The following is a 27247-nucleotide window of genomic DNA, read 5'->3' on the forward strand; positions in this document are numbered from 1 at the left end:
AATCAGGCCTATGAGAGGATAAGATGATATGGTATAAAAACAAGCAAGATAAACCAGTATCCACAGAGGTGACAGAAAATGGAGTTATCTGATAAAGACCTTAAAATAATTATAGTCAGTGTATTCAAGGAATTAGAAAGATGAAAATTTCAGTAGAGAACTAGAACTATTAAAACAAACAAAATGAATGTTCTAGAACTGAAAAATACAATAACCGAAAGTAAGAACTCAGTGGACTGGGTTAATGGGAGATTAGACACAGCTGAATAGAAAATTAATATACTGGAGTCACCTGAGATCAGTATAGAGCGATGAGGATGGAAAACATGGAGAAGAACAGAAGAAACATAGGGAAGACAGTGGATTTTAGAATAAATAGTGTTGATAATTTTGGATATCAATATAGGAAAAAAAATAAAACTTTACCTATAAGTTACAGTGTACAAAAAGGTCATTTCAGGTAAATTTCATGTTTAAATGTAAAAATATAAAACAATAAAGCCTCCAGTAGATAACAAATGCAAATATCTTCATGACCTTGGAGTAGACCAAGACTTTTTAACAGGACTCGAAAGCACTGTCATAAAGTAAAGTATTGATAAATTGAGTTACCTTAAAGTTAGGAACTTCTGTTCATCCAAAGAAGTCATTAAGAGAGTAAGAAGACAAGCCATAGAGTAGGGGAAGGTATTTGCCACATATATCATCAACAGTGGGCTCTTAACTAAAATATATAAAGAACTGAAGGGCAGATAACCCAATAGAAAAATGAGCACAAGACTTGAACAGGCACTTTACAAAAGTGGTAATCTCCAATTGGCCATTTAACACATGAAAAGATGCCTAACCTTATTAGTCATCAGGAAAGTTCAGTTTGATCACAATGAGATGCCAGTGGATACCCACAAGAATGGCTATAATTAAAAAACCCGATAATGCAGAGTTTTGGGGAGGATGTAGAACAACTGGAATTCTTATGCCTGCCTGCCAGAGTCTAAATTGATTTAATATCACTTTGGTAAACTGATCATCAGCAATGTCTATTAAACTGAATCTAGGAATGCTTTGTGATCGAGCAATTCCACTTCCAAGTATATATCCAAAAGAAATGTTTACATGTATCCAACATAAGATATGCTTAGTACTATTCATAAATTGAAACAGCTCCAATATACATCAACAGTAAATGGATAAATTGTGCTATTCACACATTGGACTATACTACGCAGCAACGAAAAAGAACATGATGAATATCAGCAAATAAAATGTCAAGCAAAGCAGCCGTGCTCTCAGATAACTGGTAATGTTTGTTCTGGTCACGATTAAGAGTTGAGGGAAAGACAACCTGTTTTAGAAGTTCTCAGTGCATGGGTGAATTTTGTTGACTTGGAGCGTCACACTAAGATCATCTGTATGGGCATTTTTTAATGTTAACCTGAGCATCAGTATCTCTAGAAAGTTTCTCTTGGGCCACTTAGTTTCACCAGAGAGCATGTGGAGCAATCCAGTCATCAGCCTGAAAGGCTAGGATCTGGCCGCCAGAATCCTGGGAGCCCCTGGGGAAGGGGCCTGGAAGTCTCCGTATTCATTGGGTGGAAATTCACTTAGTCTCCCTGCTTCGTTTGGTGGTCCTCCCTTTGACTTGGCCTGTTTTCTCCCAGTCTAGAAACTTTCTGTTTTTCTTTCTCTAGAGAATAAATCTCCAGGTTTCTACCTCAGTACAAGTCTAGTGGCAGTCACTTAGGCTCATTGGGTAGAGGAGGTAATCTAGGGATCAAACTGCTTTTTAATCAGATTTTGCCAAATGTTTGTTTTTCACCCCTCTTCCTTCACCCTTAGTTTTAGAAGTATCCTTTCAATAAATAGTATCAGGCAAGTGGTTTCCAAGGGGTTATGCACTTGAAAAAACAGTGGAATTAGATTCCTTCCTCAATCCAGAAGATAAATCAGTTTCCAGTAGATTGAGGACTTCAATGTGAAAGACAAAAAGGAGAAGAAAGAGAAAGCAGGAAAAAGAAAGGGAAGAGGAAAGATCTAGACCATCTAAATAATGCCTACAAATCAATAACAAAAGATGAAGAACCCAGTGGGAGAATGAGCAAAAGACCTGAACAGGTGTTTCACAAAGGAGGAAATGTGAACAGCAAAGAACTATCAAAATACGCTTACCATATTAACAATTATGAAAATTCAAGTTGGGACCACAAATTATAGGTGGGTAAAAATTAAATCTGATACTACTAGATAGTGATGGGATTGTAACTCAGAGGCAAGTCGAACTCTGCTGGTGGGAGTAAATTGGGACAACCACTTTGGGAAACAGTTTGACGGTGTCGTGAAGTGGAACATTCGAGCCTCCATTTTTATATCTGTACCCTAACAAACTCTTGCACTTGTACACTAGGAGATAGATGCAGCAGGGTCCATGGGAGCATCATTTGTAAGAACTTCAGTACTCCAAAATGCAGGGGAGTCTGGAGGCAGGATTTTTGACCATGCTGCTTTGTGAATCAGAAACTAAGATGAGAAACAGAGTAGCCTTCTCTGGGAATTTTCGTTTAAGATCTGTGCATTCAAGGAAGCAGTATTTTGAGTTTGTTAGTGGTGGTAATAATAATAATAACAGTCATACAATTGTAATAATAATAATGGTAATTAATAGTAGCAGCTACCATTTCTTGAGTGTTTACTACATGTCATGCCCCAGTCTGTTATCTCATTTAATCTTCACAACAGTCCTACAAGGCAGGTGTTATTATCCCATTTTATAATTAGAAAGCTGAAGCTTTTAAGAGTTTAAGAAATTTGTTTAAGATCACACTAGTAGAAAGTGCTAGAGCTGGGAACCATATACAGATTTGGTTGCCGCCTCTATCGTAATATTGTCAAGTTAAAAGATTGGAAAGAAGGAAAAGAGAAAAAAAATCTAGAAATCACAGTGGGCCACAGACCATAATAAAGTGCTGGGTACTGCTGTAGCACTCTTGTTGGTTTATTTCAGCCTGACACTTGGCACTGTGAGAAAAAATAGATCTGTGGATCCTGCAAAGAGTTGTCTGTTTGACTGCGCTCAGCGTTTATCATTTGGTAGGGTATCCTATGTAACTGAGCGTTATATCACCTAAACAAATTTTTTTTTTTGAGAGTTGGCTTTGTGGGGCAATGATGTTACTTCAGGTTTTAAAAACATTTAAATTTGAGTATTGATCATACTCACGGTTCTAAAACCAAAGATATTCAAAAGGTAAAAAATATTCCACCTTATGCTTCATAGCCCCCTATGATCATGGAAAATCAAGCATTATTATTTGCTTATGGCTTATGTATCCTTCCAGAGTTTTTTTTTTTTTTTAAAGATTGGCACCTGAGCTAACAACTGTTGCCAATCTTCTTTCTTTTTTCTTCTTCTCCCCAAAGCCCTCCAGTACATAGTTTTATATTTTTTAGCTGTAGGTCCTTCTGGTTGTGCTATGTGGGATGCTGCTACAGCATGGCTTGATGAGCAGTGCCACGTGCCCGCCTGTGATCTGGGCCAGCGAAACCCTGGGCTGCCGAAACAGAGTGCACGAACTTAACCACTCGGCCACAGGGCCAGCCCCTAGAGGTTTTTTTATTTAAGCAAATGTGAATATAGACTATATTCCTCTCTTGTTACACAAAAAGCATACTATTTTGAACTTTGCTTGTTTTGCTTAACAACGTATCTTTTACTTCCTTCCATATAATATACAGAGCTTCCTCAATCTTTTTGATAGTTACATTGTAATGATGGACCATATTTTATTTAACCAATCTTCTTTTTCTGGGTACTTCCCTCTCAATTTTTGGCTCTCATAAGCAGGAAAATATGAATATGTGTCATATTATATGTATGCAAGTATATATACAATAATTTCTTCCTAGAGGTGGAATTACTAGATTTTTAATTTTGAAGATACTGCCAACCTGCTCTCCGTGGGGTTTGCACCAAGTTCCATTTCCACCAGCAATGTGCTAGAGTATCAGTATCCTCAGAGTCTTGACGACAGTCTTTGCTATCAAACCTTCTGAATTTTGGCGATCTGAGGGCTAAAAAATATTTTAATGTATATTTCTGTTATTATGGGCAAAGTAGAGCATCTTTTTTGCTTTGGCCATTTATATTTTCTTTTCTGTATACTGCCTTTTTCTATCCCTTGCTCATTTTTTCCCCTTGGTTTGTTAGTTTTTTTTCTAATTGATGTCTGGGAGGCATATATATGTATGTACATATGTGGGTGTGTATACATATTTAATAGCCTTTTGTGATGTGAGTTGTATTTTTCCCCAATGTAACTGTCTCTTTAAAAATATTTCAGCTTTATTGAGGTATAATTGACATATAAAATTATAAGATATTTAAAGTGTACCTTGTGATTTGATATATGTATACATTGTGAAAGGATTCCCCTATCTAGTTAATTAACACATCCATCACCTCACATATTTACCTTTTATTTCTGATGAGAATATTTAAGTTCTACTCTCTTAGCAAACTTCAATCATAAAATGTAGTATTATCAACTGTAGTCACCATATTTTACATTAGATCCTGAGAATTTATATATCTCATAACTGAAAGTTTATATCCTTTTATTGACCGCTCCCTATTTCCCCCTCCCCCCAGCCCTTGGCAACCACTGTTATACTTTCAGCTTTCTATAAGTTTGACCTTTTTTTTTTTAATGATTCTGCATATAAATGATACCATGCAGTGTTTATCTTTCTCTGTCTATTTCACCTAGCCTAATGCCCTTAAATTCCATCCTTGTTGCAAATAGGAAGATTTCCTTTTGTATGGCTGAATGCTATTCCATTGTATGTATGTGCCACATCTTCTGTATGTATTCATCCATTGATGGACTAAATGGGGAAATATTTTCCTCCAATTTATTTGTCTTTTGACTTTGCTCATGGTATCTTTTTTTAAGCAGGAGTTTTTTTACTTCTTATGTAATCTAGCAGTATAAATGTCAAACGCATTTTGACAGTAGAATTAAGAAAAAGGCTTTGGGAAAAATGAGGACCAAAGAATTATTGTAGAGAACTAGATAGAATCTTATGGCAGTTCCAACAGCAGTATGTATCTATTCAGCTAATATTTATTGAGCACTTATTTCATGTCTGAGCTCTTATTTCATGTGTAAGCACTTATTTCATGTCAAGAACTGTGCCCAGAAGTGGAAAGATGTTGTGGTGAGCAAAATCAGATATAATCCTCGGCCTTAGGTAGTTTTAAATTTACTGGGATGACAAATATTATCGGGTGATCAAAAATATATTATAAAGTTGCAGTTGGGTAAGAGCCTTAATGTATTCTATGCTATGGGACAATATCATGGAGAAATTTCAGGAAGTCAGTGAAAACTGCAGTGAATTATGAAATATGTATGAGTCCACTGGCAGGGAGGGGAGAGAAGATCCATGCAGGCAGAGAGGCAGTAGCTGGAGGAGATAATGAATTTGAGGGACTGAAAGAAGAGCCGTGTGACTGGAGGGGAGAGAAAGGAAGCTGAAGCTGGCTAGGTAGATAGATGGTGGGATATAATCGAGCAGGGATTATGTGAAAGCAAAGAAAGGGCTGATGGATTGGGAGAAAATATGGATTTGATGAGTAGAAATTCCTAGGAAGTTGAGGACCTGTCACAGTAGAAGAACATGCAGATAGGAGCAAGGGCAGATTATGATCAAAGAGGGTGTTTGAAATACTTATCTGGAGGAGATGCAGTTAAATGCCATAGTCTTTAATTTTGTAAAAGCTGTTCTGCAGATGGTGAGACTGGGCAAGGAGATGTCAGGCCACCCATCTTGGGAAGCAGAAAAGGAAGATGGGTTTCCATGGCCGTCGTATTTTCTGGCCCCACTCCTTAGATTGGACTGATGGAACAGGTGCCAACTAACCAAGGGGTTCTTGGAGTTGCTGCTCTTCTCTTGGGAGCTCCAGGGCATAGTGATCGTGTGTGGTACTGCAGATCACAGGGAGCTCCAGGCTCCCTGGCCTGGCCAGGCTGGTCCTGGTCTTTTCACGACATCTTATGTGGCTGAGTTTTGTGCTTTGAGTTCTTTAAGTAGTCTTGATACGTTTGTGCTGATTCATCAATATTTTCTGTGCATTTTGAGCAATGTCATATATTTGTTAGAATATGGCTGGGGCTTTAATCAGTGACTAGAACAGAGGATGCTAACTGGCTTATTTGGAACTTCAACTTTTGATTTGGATTTATCCCCATGCGTTCACTAATAGGGCTCCAAATAATAGTAAGCAAAAAGGCAAAAACATGACTAAATCTAAGACACCACATAAATGCTATGTATTAATATTTCAGTATACTTTGCATATATGTATTAAGTACAAAACCACCTCTTTCCAGTTTACAGTGGGAGTTGATTGGAAGTTCTCTGTGAGAAATAGAAGTTGGGTGGGATGTGTGAGTACCACCGAACCAAAGAGATGGATGATGGCAAGGGAGTACGGAAAGGGAGAGCGCTGTAAAGGGGCTTTTGCATGATGAAATCCGTGAACTCTTTGCCATTTTGAGGTGGGATGAATGGGAATTTGGGAAGATGACTGGTGGGTCCAGCAAAGAGGATGAAATGTGGGCCTAAAACTTTTCAACAACATTCCTAAGTATCTAGGGTGATGGCCCCATACGTTCCCTGGTTCTGGGTTGGAAACGGTTGGTTCAGAGGTGAATGTTTACTGAATGCCAGCGGTTTGAAGAAGAAATAAGTTTATTAAATGGCAGATATCATAAAACCAGTGGACAAAAGCACATGTGAAATCCAGTTCAGATAAGGTTGGCTATCTATGTAACTCAGTGTCCAAATGAAACCATTTTTTTTTTGGATTTAAGTACGCAATTCACTGGAAGAACTGGAATTCATGTGACTTGCCGGAGGTTCCAGGCAAGTTTAATACTGATGACCAACAAAACTGCAGACAACTTGTGGCTCTACTTAGAATCTTTGAAACACCAAGAGCCGTTTTCCATCCAGATACCTTAGTTTGCCTTTCATCTATCATCTGGAGAGTGTGGTTTCTTTTCATGGGCCAAGGGCAAATAAAATCAGGGCATGTTTTGTAATATATTGGCAGAGATATTCAAAGTTGCCTTATTTTATTTCTGTGTAAACGTTAAGATTTTTCTAAGGCAAAAATGGACTGTGCCTGACTAGTTGCTACAAATCTAAATGTCAACATGATTGGGACTGTGCCCCCTGGAAACACTTGCCTTGGTGGCATTTTTGGACAGATGCTATCAACTGTTTTATCATGAGAGGTAATCTTTTGCACTTTCTGTATGTAGACTGGTGATGTACATCGAGAGAGACAGCAGAAAGACCACTCCAGGCAAGGAGCAGCAGAGCGGCAATGAGTACCTGTCCAAATGCCTGGGCCTTCTCATCCGTCACATCGTGCAGGAACTGCCACGAGTCCTGGGTAAATTGGAGTCACGTCCTCAGGCCCTTTGCTGCTTACCTTTCTGCGACTTGGCTTTTAGGCATCAGCTCTTTTTTATTCTTGCTGGTCTGTTATTGTAGGCGAGTGCAGTGGCTCTTCTTGAATATGTAGTTTTAAGATTTAAGTGTGCCTTATCTGTTTTCATAATTATTTTGCATCAGTGACATGATCGAGGCAATGAGCAGACTAAAGGTTACTTTGAGGTGTTGTCTGTGGTAAACAGGCCATTTCGGAAAATAAAAGGAAAGCATTTTAATTACTTAAAATTTCACTTTCACTATTATTCCGGGTAACTTTTCTAGAGATTTCTTTCTGCCTAATTCTGAAGAAAAAAATTTTCCGTTCAGATTAGAGCCACAAGTTTATTTATTGTTAAAAGAATTTAAAAATGCATAGGGATTAACATTTAATATTCAAGAATTTTAATATTGAAGTTCAAAGTTTGAAAATTTTTTTGGTTTGAAAAATTTAAAATAAAAATATCTAATAGTGATTTGCTAAGGATGCTTATTACTGCTAATCTTTTATTTCATTGTTATTTGCAGAAATTAAAATAGTTTAAGGAATGTGTACAGTTAGTTGAAATCCCATTCCATGCTTTTCCAGCAGATGTAGCTATAAATCAGAAATGTTTAAAATGTTAAATTTGATCCAACTTGTTATGATAAAATATACCTGGAATCGTAAATTCAGAATATTGTCAGAGTAATGAAAATATCTTTATGGCTGATTGACAGTACCTATTTGCTCCTTAATAATACTTTGGGAAATTTTTTGCCTGCTAATGACTGAAAATAGAGCATTTCAAAATTTATTTTAAATCATAAACTTTTAAAAATCTTCAACCTGAAGGCCACAATCTGCTCAATTGGTAGTTGAGTTTCTTATTACCAGGCCCATCCTGTTTTAGAATCTGATAAGATTCAGATGTCCACAATGCAAGTTTTATTTACTATTGGACTTAGCATCCAGTGAGAAGTTTTAGGAATTGATCTCTTTTTACTTCCATCCTATTCTGTTATTAAAACATTGTGATGTATAATGTTTACTTATGATTTTTTAATACTTTTCCTTGTTTATAAAAGTAATAAATTCTCATGGTTGAAATTTGGAAAGTACCAAAAAAAAAAGGAAGAAAAATCATTTCTGAAACCACCACTCTATCAAAACCATTTATAAATTCTATTTTAAATTTCTAGATGAGAGATCAAGTTTATATCCATTCTGTCCCCAGAGGCCACAACTCTCTGTTAAAATCTCAATATTTGTGCGTAAAATACACATCTTCTACTCACTGTTTGATTTGGAGATTAATTACGTCAGCAGTCCCATTAGTCCTCAAGCAATGACCAGTGGTCCCTGAGTATTTGTGGTCTTTAACCTCCATGCATGTTGCGGGAAATGCTTTGCAGGTGACATTCTTACTGCCTTGGCTAACGTTTCTGGTCGTAAACACCCATCAACGGTTCAGGCGAAGCAGCTGAAGACGTGTCTACCCCTGATGCCCATAGTGCTTCATCTCGTAACTTCGCAGGTAGTATCTGATTGGGAAAGAATAATATGAATGGGACTGCCTTCTTTCTAAACTGGAGCTGAGAAACGTCAACTCAGACAAGACATTTTCGTTTTTTTTCTTTTCCTGTACATGGCTTTCAGGATTTAATGTGTGGAAACTCTCATCACACAGGTATTTCGACCTCAAGTTGTAACAGAAGAGTTCCTTTTCAGTTACGGAACTGTTCTTGTGAGTAACGCTGAATTTTTCACGCTCCTAATAAAAATGTGACTGTCTCTACTGTCTGTGGAATTTGGTGTCAGAATGAGGTAATTTTAAAATCCTTGTGGTATTTATTTGTCTCTAGGGAAGTGACCTTTTTATATTTTTATCTGTTGACTGTAATAAAATTTGACATTTGGAGAAAAATACATTCTCTTCTGATAGTGTATTTTGTTCAGAGATGGCTCCTAAGTAGGGTAAATAAGGCCATAGAAAACACTTTCATAGATTTTGGTATTAAGCTTCATGAAAAAATTTAAAATAATAAAACTAGTGAAAGTGGAATGCTGGGAATATCATCATCATTTACTTTAGCTTACATTGTCCAGTTATGTGCAGTGTCTCTTTTTATGATGGTATTTCTCTAAGTTAAGCTCAATTTAACTTTTTATTTAATTTAATTTTGATGAGGTGGGTAGCAGTGAAAAACAAATCATTGCATTATCTTTCACTTCAATTTTTGCTCACAAAAAATAGTCTTTTTGTTCAGGTTGTGGCTCATGAATTGTGTTATCTTTTCCCCTTGCTTGGAATAGTTACATTGTATATTGTTGATAAGATGGGGAGCTGTACAGAGAGAAAGCTAAGACATCTGTCACCCAGCATCTCCAGTCCTACTTTGATATTAATAATAAACACTGAACTGAGATATTCAAAATGCCGTAGAGTTATCTAGTTAAAGTGAAGTAAACGTCTCAATTTTATTGTTAGTTTGGAATAAAAAAATGATTGTCACCTATAAGTGAGCATATAGTTTTCCAGGAGGTTCATCATAGGGTGAAGTATGAAGTTTTAGAAGTACAAACGTTGAGTCGAGGTCACTGACTTTTTGTAAGACGTGTGTTGAGGCAATGCAGTAGGAGTCCTTTGTACTCAATTTAAAATCTTTACCATCCTGGTGCCTTGAATCTGAAATTTTGCAAAGTACATAATTTTGGTTATACATTCATGAATTATCTTTTTTTTTTTTTGAGGAAGATCTGCCCTGAGCTAACTGCTGCCAATCCTCCTCTTTTTGCCAAGGAAGACTGGCTCTGAGCTAACATCCATGCCCATCTTCCTCTGCTTTATATGTGGGACGCCTGCCACAGCATGGCTTTTGCCAAGCGGTGCCATGTCTGCACCGAGGATCCAAACGGGCGAACCCGGGGCCTCCGAGAATCGGAACGTGCAAACTTAACTGCTGCGCCACCAGGCCAGCCCCTATCTTCTTCTTTAGTTTGCTATTTAATTTGTTTTTAAGTACAATCTGGGTACCATTTTAGCATGACTGTAATTCTGTATTTACAATTCCATTGTGCTACATATTGGTGCCTGAAAATAGCAATTTTGCCCTTGTAGGCCACCTGAGAGTATTTTGGTACAGTGTTTGTTTGTTTAAGGATAGATATAATTGTCCTGTGTTAGTTCTCTTACTTTTTTTTTTTCATACGCAGTACTTTTCTCTGCCTACATTAGCTGAGTGCACTGTAGGCTTTCAAGGAACTGCTCTCCAACATAAAAGTCTTTATGGGCTTTCAGGAATTACGTGTATGTATTTTAGGGAGAACTTATCTGCTCCATGTGATACTATGTTTAGAAACGAGGGAGGAGGCCACACCGAGGTCTGCTCACCTTTTCCCAGGAGTGGGCGTGTTCTTTGTGGGTTAAAGGTGTATTCTGTAGGGTGTTAATGTAGGCCCTGTTAGGGAATGGAAAATAACTTATCTGGTTCAAAGATAATTATGATCTTGAAAAATCTTGAGCATTTCTTTTTTTTCCTCGAAACTCTCATTCCAGTAGAGGGAGTTCAGACAAATAAAATGGAAGAGGTATTTTGGCTCTTTTCAGGCTATTTTCCTAGTTTGAATCCTGGCCAGTCCGAGAATTCTTTTGTTATTTTTCTCATCCCATCTGTTATTTGGTGTTAGCTGTGTGTCTATCTTTCTTATACTCAGTGTTGATAGCGCTGATGAAATACTAGTAAAGGGAGAGATGTATTGACTAAAATTAAGGACTTGGATTTAATTATCCACACAGTTCTTATGCATGTTACTATGGACTTGTCGAGAGTTGGATGTTACTTCTATGAGTTGATTCATAATCCAGAAGATGCCACAAATTTTCTTGAAGTCACAGTGCCCTACTGATGCTACGAGGCACAGTCAACTCGTCCAATGTCCTACAGCTCCTTAGAAATTCACAGTGCAGAGCAGCACGTTACAGCCTCTTGGGTTTTCTGCTTTAAAAGAATTCTCTTTAATTTTGCTTAGGCAAAGTTTTCCTGAACTTGTTTGAGAGGTTTTGTTTGTTTGTTTGTTTTTAGGGGATGGGGGCTGCACAGCTGTGAATGTTCTGTAGAATGGCTTTGTGAAACTGTCTGGAGCACAGTGCATCTTCTGTCCTGGTGGCTTGAGGAAACAGTCCATTCATATGTATATTCTTAGCACCGTGTTTTGGAGGCCTTATTGGTCTATCTGGAGATAAATATTATTTTTAGTATTTTTCAAAATGTATCTAGTATAGTCTCTATTATGGCAGGCCTATTGTCCTTTTATATTTTAAAAATGTCTTAATTTGAGATATTCAAGCTTGGTCCACTTGTATTAGCTCTATCCAGCAGCAGTAAGCTGCTGCCAGGAACTTCTGAGGTTCCCACTAACGCAACTCTCCTGGAGCTGTTGGCCTGCCCCGGGTGGGTATGGAGTAGGGGTCAGGGTTGGGGTGATCCCTATACATTAGAAGGGTCCTGAAGGAGCAGGCTGGAGGGGGCGTGGGAATTGTGCTTCCTATTGGCTTCAGGTTTCATACTGGCACCAGGCATGGTTTGCCTGTTTGATCTATAGGCATCTTTATTTTTTTTTGGTAAGAAAATACAGGATACTTCCTATATAAAGAGGCATAAGTATAGGAATTAACTTTTTGTAAACACTTTTTCCCGAGTAAAATGAAGTTTTGGTCCTCTTATACGTTAGAGAGCTAGTGTTTGGAAACAATTCAGTAGGACACTTTAAAATCATTATTAAACTTTCAAAGAGTCCAGGCAAAAGTGGGATACACAGCTGATAATTGCTGTTTTCAGTTCTTATTGGCAAAAGCAGTGTGTCACCACACGTGTTTCCTTATGCCGTAATAAAGAAAGTTACCTAGGGGTACTTTTAGCAGTAAAGCATCTCGGGGGGGGGGGCGGGGGGGGGGAGGTGGAATTCTGTGATGAATACCATAGTTCTTTTGGGCCTCCATTGAACTGGGCTGGGAAACAGGAAGTAATGGCATTAAGGAAGTATGTTCGGGAACTCATGATGTTTATTAACCTAATGTTCACTGTCTTTTTGGTGTCCTTTTGCAAATGCTCTTGATTAATGAGCTGAAGAAGAAGACTTTGTTGTTTTTGTTCTTAAGTTCTGGCCTCATTAGTTTATAAAAGTGCGGTGGTTGTGTGGCGGTTACAGTTTTCTACAAAAAGATATCACGACTCAAATTTTCAAATAAGAGAAATGATAAAATTATCCTAGTAGATTTTCATACAAGAATAGATTTATAATCTTCATCATTAATAAATCTTTACTTATTGTGGGCATTGAGATAATTATTCAAAGAAAAGATATAACTTCCTGCCCTCTGTAGATTTTTATTTTAAGTGAATGTTAGTTTGTTGATAGATTTTGATTTCAATTGTGTAAATAAAGCAGAGAGACTGCAGTTCTATATTTTTAAAGATATCATACTCTATTCTTGCTCATTGCCACACAGATGGTCTTATTATGAGTTTTTTTCCTTCTTTTATGAATCATGAATTCATCTAGCCAATTTGCTACAGGTGCTGATTCTCGGCTTCTTTGAAGTACCGAATGATATTGAAGAGCACTTGCCAGCCCTCCAGGCACAGCTTTCCCTTTTTCCTCGTAGATGGGGCCATTTTCTGCCCCACACTCCTCCACCCAGGGAGCCTAGCTGTGGGAGGGGTCCATCCTTTTGGCTGTCTTGCTAAAACTCCCACCTTTGAAGCTCGCACCATCAGAAGTTAGCTTTCATTACCCCCTGTGCTGTGGTCATCTACAGGTTTCTGTGTCATTGCCCCTCATTCCTCAAAATCTTTTAGCATTGGGCTCACTGTCACTGGGTCCCTGCTGCTCCTGTCATCATTCCTGGAGAATCAGATATCCCTGTGGAGGATCCTGCCAACACCTCAGCCTCTCAGCTCCTTGACCACCTCTCTCCACTTGAGCTTGTCTCTTTCCCTACTCTCCTGACCTTATTATCAGAGTCACGCTATCTGGCCACCACCCCTAATTTTCAGCTTGTTTCCTTTGCTCCTCATCTCCAACAGCTCTTTGATTCCTCTTAGATTTAAATTGGTTTTATCTCTTTCCACTCACCATCCTATCTTCCCATGGCCTGACAACTTCGCTTTTCTCCTTATTCAGCTTAGAGTCCCCTGGTCCAGCCCCCATTACTGCCTCACATACACCCATAACTCCCTTTGTAGTCTCTTCCTCCATTGTCCTCCTCTGGAAAACCCAAATCCTGGTTCAGTTCAGTTCTCCACTTACCCTACCCCTGCTTTGAGTGGCTAAATGTGGCTAGAGAAAAACAGGTCGAAAATAACTGATCTCATTTTGAATTCATTACTGCTTATCTCAAGTGAGCCCTCTCTGTAGACTGGTACATCTCATTCATTTTCCTAATTTATATACCTTCACGCTCATCTAGATGACTATTCAAACATTCCCTTTTCTCCTGGAATCTCTAATGCCTCCTACCCCGTCCTCACTCTCACCTGATTAATTCTTATTACACTGAGAATGAAGATGAAGAAATATATCAAAAGACATTAAAATTGGTAAATCTATGAAACATTCAGTAAGGTTTTTTTTTTTAATATTAAACAGGGGAAGTATAAGGAAGAAAATAAGTTAAAAGAAGTCCATAATTTCACCATCTAGATAACCTTTGTTACATTAAAAAGGAAAAATATTTAATGCATGTCTATGGTTATTAGAAAATCCAACAGTGCAGAAAGGCAGACAATGAAAAGTAAAGGCACACCTCCTGTGTCAGCATCTCTCCCACCAGGAGCCTCTGGCAGTGGCTTCCTGTGATTTCTTCCTTGAAAATTTTTGTTCACATCTATATTTGTGTATTATCTATATATTCTTTTAAAAAATTTATGGGAAAGACTGTAGTATAAATAACATTCTCTGCCTTCTTTCTTTACTTAGTAATCCGTCAACATTTAAGTAGATTTATTTAAGTCAAAAGACATCTTTCTCTGAATTTTTGTATTCAACATCAAATCTGTAGTTATGCAGCAAAAGTTAACATGCCCATTTGGGAATTTTGTGAAATTATTTCAACCACATTGTCATGAAAGGCTTACATTGCCTCTTTTCATTATTTATTACATTATTTCTTTTTTCAGTCTTTTTTGTTTGTTTAGTCATAGACTGAAAAAAAGAATTCAAAGTATCCTGTTTTACAATTCAATTTTCAAAGAGCATGTGTCTTTAAGATTTTCTCTTATTTTAAAGGTAATTTGACTTTATTTATTTAGATTATAAAATACATGCTTACTTAAGAAGTTGTAGGAAATTATAGTGAGATTTGAAGAAAAAATTGCCCTAACTCCACTATTCTCAGAGACAACCATTGTTAACATATTGTTGTTTACTTATAGTGTTTTCAATTCATATATATGCATTTGTATGTAGAAAAACTGTTTATGTATGTATAACATATATATATGACTTATACCACTACATGTGGTTGAGACTATGCTGTATATATATATATATATATGGATTTGCATTCTTTTTTCCATTTAACATTGTATCATAAGTATTTTCTCATATCTTTAAAATTCTTTTCCCCCCAACATTTTAATGGCTATGTACTGTCCCATTTGTATGAACTGTATACAATTTGATATCATTTCAGCAAAGTTCAAAAATACCCAAATAAACAGTATACTATTTAGGGACACATGTATATATGGTAAAACTATTTAAAAATGCCAAGGACGTGATAAATTCATGATTGTTGTTATCTCTGGAGCAATGACAGGCAGGTGGGATGGGGGAAGCTCAGGTAAGGAATTGGGAATGTCTTAGGTCTTAACTTGGATGGTGGGTTAAAGAGTTTTCTTTATTCTTTATAACATAAAATCTAAACATATGTTCTTTTGTGTATGTTATATATGGTCTTTTATATTTACCAAAAATTTTGAGAAAACCATTGGACGATAGTAGACCCATTTTCTGCTCCAGGCTAGTTACTTGCTTAATTATTTTTTTATTCCAGGGTCATCTTATGTTTTAGTTGCTATTTGATATCATATATAAAATAATATATACACATTATTTTGTGAGCTAGGGGCCAGAACTCAGTTGCAGTGTCTCCATACATCACTAAAATGAGTGCTTTGCCCGTTATAGCCATGCCCCTGATTGTTTCATTCACATTGTGTTCATGGAGCACCTCCTTTGGCTTGAGCTTTCGGCTCAGAACTGGGAAGCTCACCCAGGGAGTTCACAGCTGAGCTGCTCAGGCCTGCCTCTAAAACCGTGTTGAGGGTCATTCTGCAAGGAGGCACGGGCATGGTGTGTGGGGGCACAGACAAGGGAGTTAGGGTTGGGGTAGGAAGTAGATAGGAGGGGCTGAGAACAGTGGTGACACTTGAAGACAGGCCTTACATTGCCACATCTTGATGAAATTTGCACTCAGAGTGGCTAAGGCTTGACCTTCCTTTGAGAGGACTGTTTCACCTGATTAGGTGCTGTTCTCACTAACTTCCAAGATAGTGAGGAAGTGTGGCATATTGGAAATGGTTGTATATCAATTGGATTATCCTCACTTTTGTAGGTTGATCTTTCTGTGCTTATATTGCTGTTGAATTCATTCCAACAGTCTCATTGATAGTGATTTGTATATTTAAAAGTGATTATAGTTTATAATACATATACTATTTCTATGATCATATTTTAAAACTATGGTTATAGTATTCGTAATATGTGTATAGTATTTAATGCCTTCTGTGAGTTATTTTATTAAGAATAATAGGTGCAGTTTTCGGCAAAATGTTATGTATATTTTATTTTAGAGTTATTTTGAAATCTCCATTTATTAACATTTTTATTTTTTACAGAGTCATATTAAATCGATAGACTCAGGAGAAACTAACATAGATGGAGCCATAGGTGAGTAGACCATGGGACATTTTACATCTTTGTTTGAGGTACTTTGATATTGTGATTTTGAACATGTAAATAAACACCTATAGTAATTAACTGTATTCCTAGGACTGATGGCATCGGAAGAATTTATCAAGATCACGTTGTCAGCTTTTGAAGCAATAATCCAGTATCCTATTTTATTGAAAGACTATTGCTCTACGGTCAGTTCTGGCAGCTTTTGAAGATTCCTTTCTCTTTACTTGGTAATTCTGTATATAAAGAGACTTAGTTTATGTATCCTTGTCTCATATGTGTTCCTCACATGAAATAACCATTCAGAAAAGCTGCCCCCTTGACTGGATGAACATAAGAAATCCCTTCCTTCCTTGTTGGCTTTTTGGGATTTTCCTTTGCTTGTTATTCTCTTTCCTTTCTGGTCCACACCTCCCCCTCAGCTTGCTCCTTCTTACTTCTTGCCTGATTATTTGCTGTAAACAATAGCACAAACTCTTGGAGCAGCATTTCTCAACCTCAGCACTATAGGCATTTGGGGATGGACTGTTCCTTGTTGGGGGGCTGTCCTGGGCATTGTAGGATGTTTAGCAGCATCCTTGGCCTCTACCCAGTAGATGTGGGTAGCACCCACTCCTCCCCCACTTCCTTGTGACAACCAAAAAGGTCTCTACACATTGCTAGCTGTCTTCTGGGCAGCGAAATTGCCCCCATTTCAGAACCTCTGCCTTGGAGTGATCCTTACATGAGCTGAGACTTTAGAGGAGGGAGGAAAGGCTCTGTGACTGTGTTCTCATCAGCAGAAAGCTCTCAAGAAAAGGAGCCAGGTGAGACAAGAACCACACCAGTCATGTTCGTATTCTCTCTCATGGTTCTAGAGGTTGACTGAGCTCAGCAAGGCAGTTCTCACTCGGGGTCTTTCAGGTGGTTGCAGTCTGTGGTGCCTCGGAATGCAATCATCTGAAGTCTCAGTCACTCACATGTCTGCCTCCAGCTGGGATTCCTCTGGCATCTCTCTCCATCTTTGTGTGGTGTTTCCAGCAGGGTGACTTCAGGGTGGCCTGAGTGCCTACCTGGCAGCTCAGGATTCTAAAGACACATGTCTCAAGAGAGAGGGGATGATTATTTTTTGAGGGTAGGAAATTTCTACCAACTCTTCATGGTTGTTTTCTTTTCTTTCTTTCTTTGCTCTTCTTGTTTTATTGTAATACAGAAAAGTGCTTTCAAATGTGTGTGGTTTAACGAATAGTAAAGCAAGAGCTTGAGAAATCACCCTTCAGTTAAAAAAAAACAGAACATTTCTGCAGCCCCCAAATCACCTCGATCACAAACTCTTTCCCTCCTGGAGGGAGGACCACTATCCTGACTTTCATAGTAATCATTCTCGTGCATTCCTTTGTAGGCCTATGTGTGCATTACTAAATAATGTAGATTGGTTTTGCCTGCTTTTGCACTTTGTGCGATACGACATGCATTCATTTGTGACTTGCTTTCTTTACTCAGTGTTGGTAAGACATCCATGTTGTTAAGTATCTTTATGGTTTAAATTTTTACCAGTGTATAGTATCCCATTGTAAAAAGCTGAGTATGTGAATATATTGCAATTTACTTATTTATTCTTGATACATATTAGGTTGCTTCTAGTTTTTGGCATTTATAAACAATAGTGCTATGGATATTCTTTTTTTTTTTCTTGATGAAGATCAGCCCTGAGCTAACTGCTGCCAATCCTCCTCTTTTTGCTGAGGAAGACTGGCCCTGAGCTAACATCCATGCCCATCTTCCTCTACTTTCTATGTGGGACGCCTGCCACAGCATGGCTTGCCAAGCGGTGCTGTGTCCGCACCCGGGATCCGAACCGGCGAACCCCGGGCCGCCCAAGCGGAACGTGTGCACTTAACCGCTGTGCCACCGGGCCGGCCCCTGGATCTTCTTATTTATGTGTTTGGCTCCACATAAGCGTGCATTATTTCTAGGGTACGTGCTTTGGAATGGACTTAGTGGTTATAGGATATATGCAAACTCATTTTGTCTAGAAAATGCCGTAGCGTTTTCCAAAGAGATAGTACCAGTGTGTGTTCACCCCAGCAGTGCGGTATCTGATGTCCTCACCCTCCCAACTCTAGTTATTTCACACTTTTAATGAATCGGTATATAGTGATGTTTCACTGTAGTTTTAAATTGTATGATCGACATGACTAATGAGGCCAAGTAGTTTTTCAAATGTTGGTTGGCCATTTGGGAATACTCTTTTAGGCAGTGCTTCTTCAGGTCTTTCCATGATTTTGGTTTTCTTATCTAGTTTTAGAAGTTCATAATATTTTCTTGCCATCTTTTCGTAGTGTTTGTATAATCTAATAATATATCCTTTTAAAATTTTTACTGTTTATGTTGTTCCTTCTTTTTATTTTCTTGAACAATCTAACCAGAGATTTGTTAGTTTTACTAACTTGATTAAAGAGCCAGTCAGTGTTCAGTTTTGCCGATCTCCTTTATGGTATGTTTCTTTTCTGTTTCATTAATTTCTTCTAATCCTTATCTCCTTTCTTCTTTCTTGGATTTATTTTGCATTTTTTTCTAACTTTTTGTGATAAATATTTAGTTCGTTGATTTTCCTTATTTCTTCCTTTCTAATATATGCATTTAAGATTGTATCTCCTTTTAAGTACTGCTTTAGCTGCATCCGACAAGTTTGGGTATGTAGCGTTTTTATTATCTTTTAGTTAAAAGACTTGCTTTGATTCATGGGTTATTAAGATATATACTTAAATTTTCAAACACATGGACACTTCTTAGTTATTTTTCTATAGTTGACTTCTAGCTTAATTGCTTTGAAGTTAGAGAAATACTCTATGTAGTTTCAGTTTGTTGAAATGTATTGACTTGCTTCATTAGCCCATATAAAATTTTTTTTTGTAGATGTTCTGTATGTATTTGAAAAGAATATGTATTTTGCAGCTCTCAGATGCAGTATTCAATGTATGTGTATTAGGTCAAATTTATTAGTTATCTGCTTCAAATCTTGCATATCCTTGCTAACTTTTGTGTGGTTTTTCTATAAATTACTGTGAGAGGTGTTTGTATAGCCAGTCCTCCGTATCTGCGGGTTCCACATCCACAAATTCAACCAATCACTGATCAAAAGGCCTGCAATGATTGCATGTGTACTGAACATGTACAGACTTTTTTCTTGTTATTATTCCATAAACAATACAGTATAACAATTTACATAACATTTACATTGTATTAGTTATTATAAGTAATCGAGATGATTTAAAGTATATAGGAGGATGTGTGTAAGTTATATGCAAATACTATGCTATTTTATATAAGGGACTTGAGCATCTGTGGATTTTGGTATTTACGTGTGTGTGTGAGGGTGTTCCTGGAACAGTCCCCCGTGGATACCAAGGGACAACTAAATCTCCCTTGAGGCTATTAGGAATTTATTTTTCTCGTATAGTTCTGTCAGTTTCTGTTTTATATATTTGAGGCCATGTTATTAGCTGCATGCAAATTAAAAATTATTATGTCATTTTACAAAATTGACCATTTTTATAGTTGTGAAATGACTTTTATTTCTAGTAATGCTTTTTGCCTTAAGGTCTTTTTTGTCCCATTTTAATATAATCACACATGCTTTCTTTTGCTTAATATTTGCCCGATGTATCTTCTTTCATTCTTTTCCTTCCAACAGCTCTCAATCCTTATATTTTAGATCTGTGTCATGTAAATATCATATAGTATTTAAAAAAAATCTAATTTGACCAATATTTAACTTTTCACTGGAGAATGTATTCCACTTACATTTACTGTAATTGTTACTGTATTTGGATCTATTCTACCATGTTCTTTCAAACTTTATTTGTTATATGTATTTTGCTTCCCTCTTCCACTTTATCTTTTTTTTCTATCAACTAACTCTTTTTTGTTAATTTTTTTCTCTGTGTCAGGTGGGTATTTAGATACTCTCTCTCTCTATTCTTTTACTGCTTACCCTAAATTTACTTAATTACTTATTAAAAGCTGAACTTAAAAAGAAACTATCTTTTCCTTAAGTAAAATACAGATCTTACCCTACTTAACTCCATTTAGTCTTGTCATGATATATGTTGTTTTTGTCTGATATTTTGAACTTTGTCTTATTTTTTTAACTCTCTTATTATTAAATAATAAAATAATACTCATTATTATTATTACTATAATGTTCATTATGTTTCCCCACTTACTTCTTGTTTTGTTTTTCTTTCTTTATTAGTTCTCACTTCTTCCATCTGGCTTCACTTACTTCTGACCAAAGTACAAACTTCACAGTTTTCCCTAGCTTGGGTGTGCAGGTGGCAAACTCTTTGTCTGATTAAAGTCATTGTTTCTTGAGGGAGATTTTTGCTGAGTATTAAACTCGAGGTTGGCAGTTACTTTTGTTATTGTTTAGTACTGTGAAGATACTGTTTCATGATCTTATGTTCTGAGTTGTGCTATAGAGTTGTTAGCTGATAGTCTGTTTTTCCTTTCAAGATAATCTGTCTCTTTGCCCCTGGTCCCCTTTTGAGACTTTTTTTTGGGGGCAGGGGAGGATCTGTGGTTTTCTGTAGACTCACTCTGTTGTAACTAAATGTGAACTTCTTTTTAGTTTTTCAGCTTAGGATTCTCTGTGCATCTTCAATCTCTGGATTGTCCTTTTTCATAATTTCTGGGAAATTCTCAGCCATCGTCTCTGCTTGTTCTCTCTTTCCTTTGCTCTCTCCCCTTCAGCAACTTGGATCACATGTACATTAAACTTTCTCACTGTATTTTCTATACTTCTTACCGATTTTCTATATATTCCATTTTTTTCATTCTTAGTGTTATATTCTGGATAATTGTTTTGTCTATTTCTCTTCTATATCCAGTCTAGTGCCAAATATAGCCATTGAGTTTTTAATTTTGGTCATTTTTTATATGTTGAATGTCTTTTATCATTAGAAATTCTGCTTGTCTGTTTTTTTGAATCTACTGTATTGGTTTTTATAATTTTCTGTTCCCTATAGATATTTTCCAGTTTGTGATGTATTTATTAACATTTGTTGGATGTGGTTGTTTTATGCTATGTCTGATAACTCCAAAATCAGAAGACTGTGATGTGATGTGATTTGGTGTCTGTTATATCTTGTTCATCTTGTTTTCTTGGAGACCTTATTAACATTTACGCTTGTTGGTTGTTGTCCTTGAAATCTGTTTTTGGGCATCCCTGAAGCCTAGTGTGGCTGTTTCCTCTTCCAAGAGGCTTCTTGCTTGTTTTGGGGCCCTGCCAGTCAGGGCTACCTCAGACCAAGGTCATTTGTATGCAGCATGCGAATCCCTGAGGCTACAGGTCTGTGATCAGAACTTCCCAGGGCAGCCTTCTCAGCAGTTCCCAGGAGTATAGATGCATGTGGAGGGGTTGGTGGTTAGATCTGGTTTTCTCTTGCTCTGAGAGGGTAGACCCACTCCTCAGTGCTCAGCCCAGTGTGGGAGACTTACAGACTCCATATGCTGGGAAGACCTTGACTCAGACCTCTGTTTTTTGGCCCCAGAGGCTCCCAGTGGAGCCTTGTGTTTGTATTATCAGTAAATAAATCCAGGGCACACTCAGTTCCATGCTCATATGTTCTACTCAACTCTCTAGTTAAGGCTTTCATTCAGACATTGGTCTGAAAGTTCCCCCACTGTCTTTTTACATCTTAAATATTTTTAAGGTTTTGGCTTTTCATATTTTATGTGGCATTTTTCATTGTTTTCAGTGAGAGAGTTAATCCAGACAACCATACCCACCATTACCACAAACCCTGTTTGTTATGGTCACTTTCTTCGCAGTGATTTCTCAGTCTTCCACTGAGATGTTACTTGCTTGAGTGTTGCTTATTGATTCTTTTCCCTAATGAATAATAGCCCCATGGCTAATTTAAGATTCAATATTTAGAAATATCTACACTTACATTTAAATCTACAGCTAATTAGTTTGTTTTCTAATCATGAAGTGCTGGCACACTAATCGTTGACACTGCAGACTGTGTGATGGAAGAGGTATCGCTGCAGCTTATGGGCTTTATAAAAAATATGTTTTGATTCTGTAACTCATGGGAAATCCTCTAATTACCTCTTCTTAAGCGTGACTGGAATACATGAAATTGAAGATCCAGCACCCCAAGGAGCGTAACGTTGTTTGAAATGTTAGCACAACCTATGTTCAAGGCTACTCATCAATACTTTATTATATAGAAGTAGCTAAATGCATTTAATTCTTCTTCCTTTTTTTGTGAAGAAAATTGGCCCTGAGCTCCTATCTGTTGCCAATCCTCCTCTTTTTTTCTTGAGGAAGATTGTTGCTGAGCTAACATCTGTGCCAATCTTCCTCTCTTTTTTATGTGAGATGCCACCAAGTGTGGCTTGATGAGCAGTGCCAGGTCCACGCCCGGATCCAAACCTGTGAACCCCAGGCTGCCGAAGTGGAGTGCGTGAACTTAACTCCTACACCGCCAGGCTGGCAGCTAAATGCATTTAATTCTTGCTGAATGCAAGTGCTTACCTCAGATTTTTCTGAGAGTTTTGACCATTTGGAGCCTGAGAGTTGGAAATCATCAGTGTGGCCTACAGAGCACTCAGAAATATCACAATGATTTGGTTTATAGAGAACATTTGTTCCCAATCAATTTCAAAAAAAAAAAAAATGTTATTAATAGCAAAAGAAAAAATAAAAGTGTCTTCTTTATTAGAAATTTCTGGCAATAATATACATAATTTGCCTAAAATATATTTCTATTCTGTAACTTGAAAAATAAACTAAGCCATAATACTATTTTTAATGAAAAACCTGTCCTTTGTAACTTTTTAAACTAAAGGCTGGAAGCTAATAAATATTGAGTAATTTAACTTTAATTAAACCAGATTTTTGGGTTGGTACTAAGAGTTGGTGAGGATTAGAGCAAATAGAACTCTCAGAAACTCCTAGTAGGAATGTAAATTGTTACAAGTACTTTGGAAAATTGTTTGGCAGTAGCTGCTGAAGCTGAACATGTGTATGTACCATGTCTCAGCAGTTTCGTCTCTAAATATACATTCAATAGAAATGTGAACATATGTTCAGCAAAATACGTATATAAGGATGCTTATAGCCCCAAGCTGGAAACTATCCAAATGCCCATCATCCGTCAAATGGATAAATAAAGTATGGCTTAATCATTCAATGGAATACTATACAGCAAAGAAAACGAATGAGCTATAGTTATACTTAACATGTGTGGGTAAATAGATAAATCTCACAAAGTTAATACTGAGACAAAAGGTAGCAAATATAAAATATCATGATCTATTTGCATAAAGTTTAAAAACAGACAAAACTAATCTCTTACAAGTCAGGATAGTGGTTACCCTTGGGGCAGGTAGTGACTGAAAGGGGCTACAAGGGGGCTTTGCAATGTGCTAGTAATGTATTTTCTTTTGATCTGGATGCTAGTTACATGAATGTGTTCATATTGTGAAAGTTATACTTAGGATTGGTATGCCTTTGTGTATGTATGTTGTATTGAATTAAAAAGTTTATGTAAAATATGAAAATATTTTTTCATAATAAGAAAAAATATTTAGAACTTGGTAGATGTAAGCCTTTCTTTTTTTTTAAAGATTTTATTTTTTTCCTTTTTCTCCCCAAAGCCCCCAGTACATAGTTGTATATTCTTCGTTGTGAGTTCTCCTAGCTGTGGCATGTGGGACGCTGCCTCAGCGTGGTTTGATGAGCAGTGCCATGTCCGCGCCCAGGATTCGAACCAACGAAACACTGGGCCGCCTGCAGCGGAGCGCGCGAACTTAACCACTCGGCCACGGGGCCAGCCCCCAAGCCTTTCTTTTTTTGTATGAAGTTAATGAATGACTTAGCATATCTATCTGTCAATCATTGGTATGGACTTATATTCTGTATTAGTTTCCTTTAGCTGCTGTAACAAATCATCACAAATTTAGTCACTTAAAACAACACAAATTTATTATCTTATGGTTCTGGAGGTTAGAAGTACAAAATGGATCTCTGAGGCTAAAATCAAGATGTCAGTATACCTGTGTTCCTTTTGGAGACTTTAAGGGAAGGATCTGTTTCCTTGCCTTTTCCAGCTTCTTGGGGCTGCCTGCATTCCTTAGCTCATGGTCTCCCGTTCCATCTTCAAAGCCAGCAATGTAGCATCTTCACTCTCTCTTTCTCTGACCTCTGCTTTTGTTGTCACATCTCCTTCCCTGACTCTGACCCTCCTGTCTCCCTCCTATAAGGAGCCTTGTTACATTGGGCCCCCTGTACAATCCAGGATAAACACCTCCTCTCAAGATCCTTAACTTAATCACATCTGCAAAGTCCCTTTTGCCATGTAAGGGAACAAATCAGTGAGTTCCAGGGATCAGGATGTGGGCATCTTGATGTTTGTGCCATCATTGTCTCTACCACAGATTCCTATTTTTGTCAACGGCTTTATTGCTGTAATTATTTTGGTGCACAAATTATACCAGATTTGGCTAGCATAAACTCTTTCGCCTTGGCTTCTGTGTCCTTGTGACATATCCTATCATTTTTTAGTACTTATTCACTTTCTGACATAAGATATTCTTGCCTCGGTTTGTAACCTCCCTTCCCAGCCCTCGAATCCGTCACTTCTCTGAGGTGCCCCAGTGTCCTTTTGTGGGAAATGGCTCTAGAGACCAAGATCAGGCACTAAGAGTGCTCTTCTCTCCTGGGTTGTCTTAGGTTCTAGGCTCTTCCAAGAAATAGAGCTAGGAAGTATGCACATGTATGTACACATATGATACACTCATATGTACTTGCACATACATGTGTGTACATGCAAATACATATTTTGAAATCACGAGTTCACACTAATATCTTCAAATCCAAACTATCCCGCATAGTTCTTTCTTGCTTTCCCCTATTCCATATTTGTATGTCCCTTCTTCCTTTGTAAAAATTCTGGCTTCCAACATCAGCACATTTTCTCATTTGCTTAATCCTATAATACATCTGAAATTGTTGCAGAATTATTTCACCCAAACCACTACAAAAACAAACCTAATGAAATCAGCATTTGTTTACAGAATTCCCCCCTCTGCTCCACCTCCCAGATGTCCCCCAAGCAAGACTGAGGAGGTACTGTCAGCACTGTGTTCGTGAGGTACATGGATTAGTCCCCCCCTCCCCTTTTAGTGTGGTTGTAATAGTTATTTGAAATACAGTTGATTTGCTTCAGATTGCTTTCAATTTTAAGTTTTCTTTTTCCCCTTCCTATCCTTTTTGATTTTCACTTTTTGAATATGTAAAACATTAACGTGCTTCCCAAACTCAAAACTATAGAAAAAGGTGTATTCAGAGCAGAGTCGCTCGCTCCCCTGGATATATGTCCCTTCTACTCCATCACTACTCCATCGTACCCTCCCTGCTCTTATGGGTAACCAGCTTCATTGTTTTCTGCTTTATCCTTTTAATGTTTCTTTTTCTGAAGAGAATATACGTTTTCTTATTTCCCTTTCTTATGCAAAAGGTAACATACTATATTTGCTCTTTTCACTTTGCTTTTTCATTTAATAATGAATCTTGGACGTTACTCAGTATCAGTTCTTAGAGATCTTCCTCAATCTTTATTAGCAGTATAGTACTCCAGTGTGTATGTATACCATAGGGTAGTCTGTCAATCTCCTATGTTTAGACATTTAGGTAGTTTCTAATATTTTGCAATTGCAAACAATAGATAACCTTGTGCATATGCAATTAACTGTTGTTGGAGGTGCCTCTTCATGGCAAATTCCTAGCAGGATGATTGTGGGATCAAGGGTAAATGCATATGTAGTTTTGTTAGATCCTGCCAGACCCCTTTACATGGGGGTCTACCATTTTGCCTTCCCACCAGCAGTATATGAGAGTGTCTGTTTGTCCACAAAATTTTGAAATTTTGCCAACCTGATGTGGCCTTGGAAATTCCTTAACATCTTTTTAGGCATTTAATATTGTGAAGAAGATTTAATCAATGTTGTGTCTAGTTTTCTTAGTTGTTGTTCTCAGAAGGGGTGTTCTGAATGACCCACTCTGCCATTAGCGGAGGTAGAACTCATTCCCTAGGCACGTTTATTCTCGATGTCTGACGTTACCTGTGTGGAGAAAAGGGGCCTGGCACTTGGTGTGAACATGGTAATTGTTGTGCTGTCAGGTACACTAGATTTTTTAAGGTCTATTGAAACGAACAAAGTGGTGATTAATCTTCAAATGTAGAATAAGAATTTTAGTTGAGTGCTTAGAATAGTAAAACTTCAGCTTTTTAACGATTTACTTCCATCAGTAAAATTGAAAAAAATGAGTATAAAACATACTTTCATCTTAAATGATTAAATTTTAGCAATATTCTTTTCCATAGTAGATTGTTGCTTTTTCCTTTGTGAAAAGAAGAAAATTTGAATATGGTTTCACAGTTACTTATAGTTTAAAACTGCTAAACTTCAGTATCTCATGTTCAGCATTCCCTAAAATGAAAGAGAAGTTTGTTGAATCATAAACGAAGCATCATGTCGGGCATCAGTGGGTTTGTTTAAGAACAAATGAAGTGAGGTTGAGCAAAGCAAGCATTATTTACATATTTCAATGCATTTGTGATTGTTTAGCTTAAATGTCCCGGAACTGTCTTCAGTATCCCTATGTCGCAGACATTCATTTCTTTTAGGATGTACCATCAAGGATCATTGGCAGTAACTAATATGCATACGCACACACTTTTTTTTAAATGGGGTCCTAGTTTTTGCAAAGAAATAAAAAGCCCCTAGACTTGGGAATCTGCATTTTCAAAA

The 27247-nt window shown here is 37.4% G+C and overlaps 1 protein-coding gene across 9 annotated transcripts in view; it reads left to right on the forward strand.

Annotated features, from left to right (window-relative positions):
- Positions 1–27247, forward strand: part of ULK4 (unc-51 like kinase 4) — a 499972-nt gene that overhangs the window by 151377 nt on the left and 321348 nt on the right. For all 9 annotated transcript variants that reach the window (XR_011496460.1, XR_011496461.1, XM_044754392.2 and 6 more), the window contains 5 exons: positions 7326–7459; positions 8893–9014; positions 9168–9224; positions 16381–16432; positions 16535–16629. Coding sequence is in view for 7 of the 9 variants with exons in the window: in XM_044754392.2 (XP_044610327.2) it covers positions 7326–7459; positions 8893–9014; positions 9168–9224; positions 16381–16432; positions 16535–16629 (460 nt within the window). In the remaining 2 variants the exon portion in view is untranslated. The remainder of the gene's footprint in view (positions 1–7325; positions 7460–8892; positions 9015–9167; positions 9225–16380; positions 16433–16534; positions 16630–27247) is intronic.

Source organism: Equus asinus, chromosome 21, assembly GCF_041296235.1.
Source record: "Equus asinus isolate D_3611 breed Donkey chromosome 21, EquAss-T2T_v2, whole genome shotgun sequence".
NCBI classification, from domain to species: Eukaryota; Metazoa; Chordata; class Mammalia; order Perissodactyla; family Equidae; genus Equus; species Equus asinus.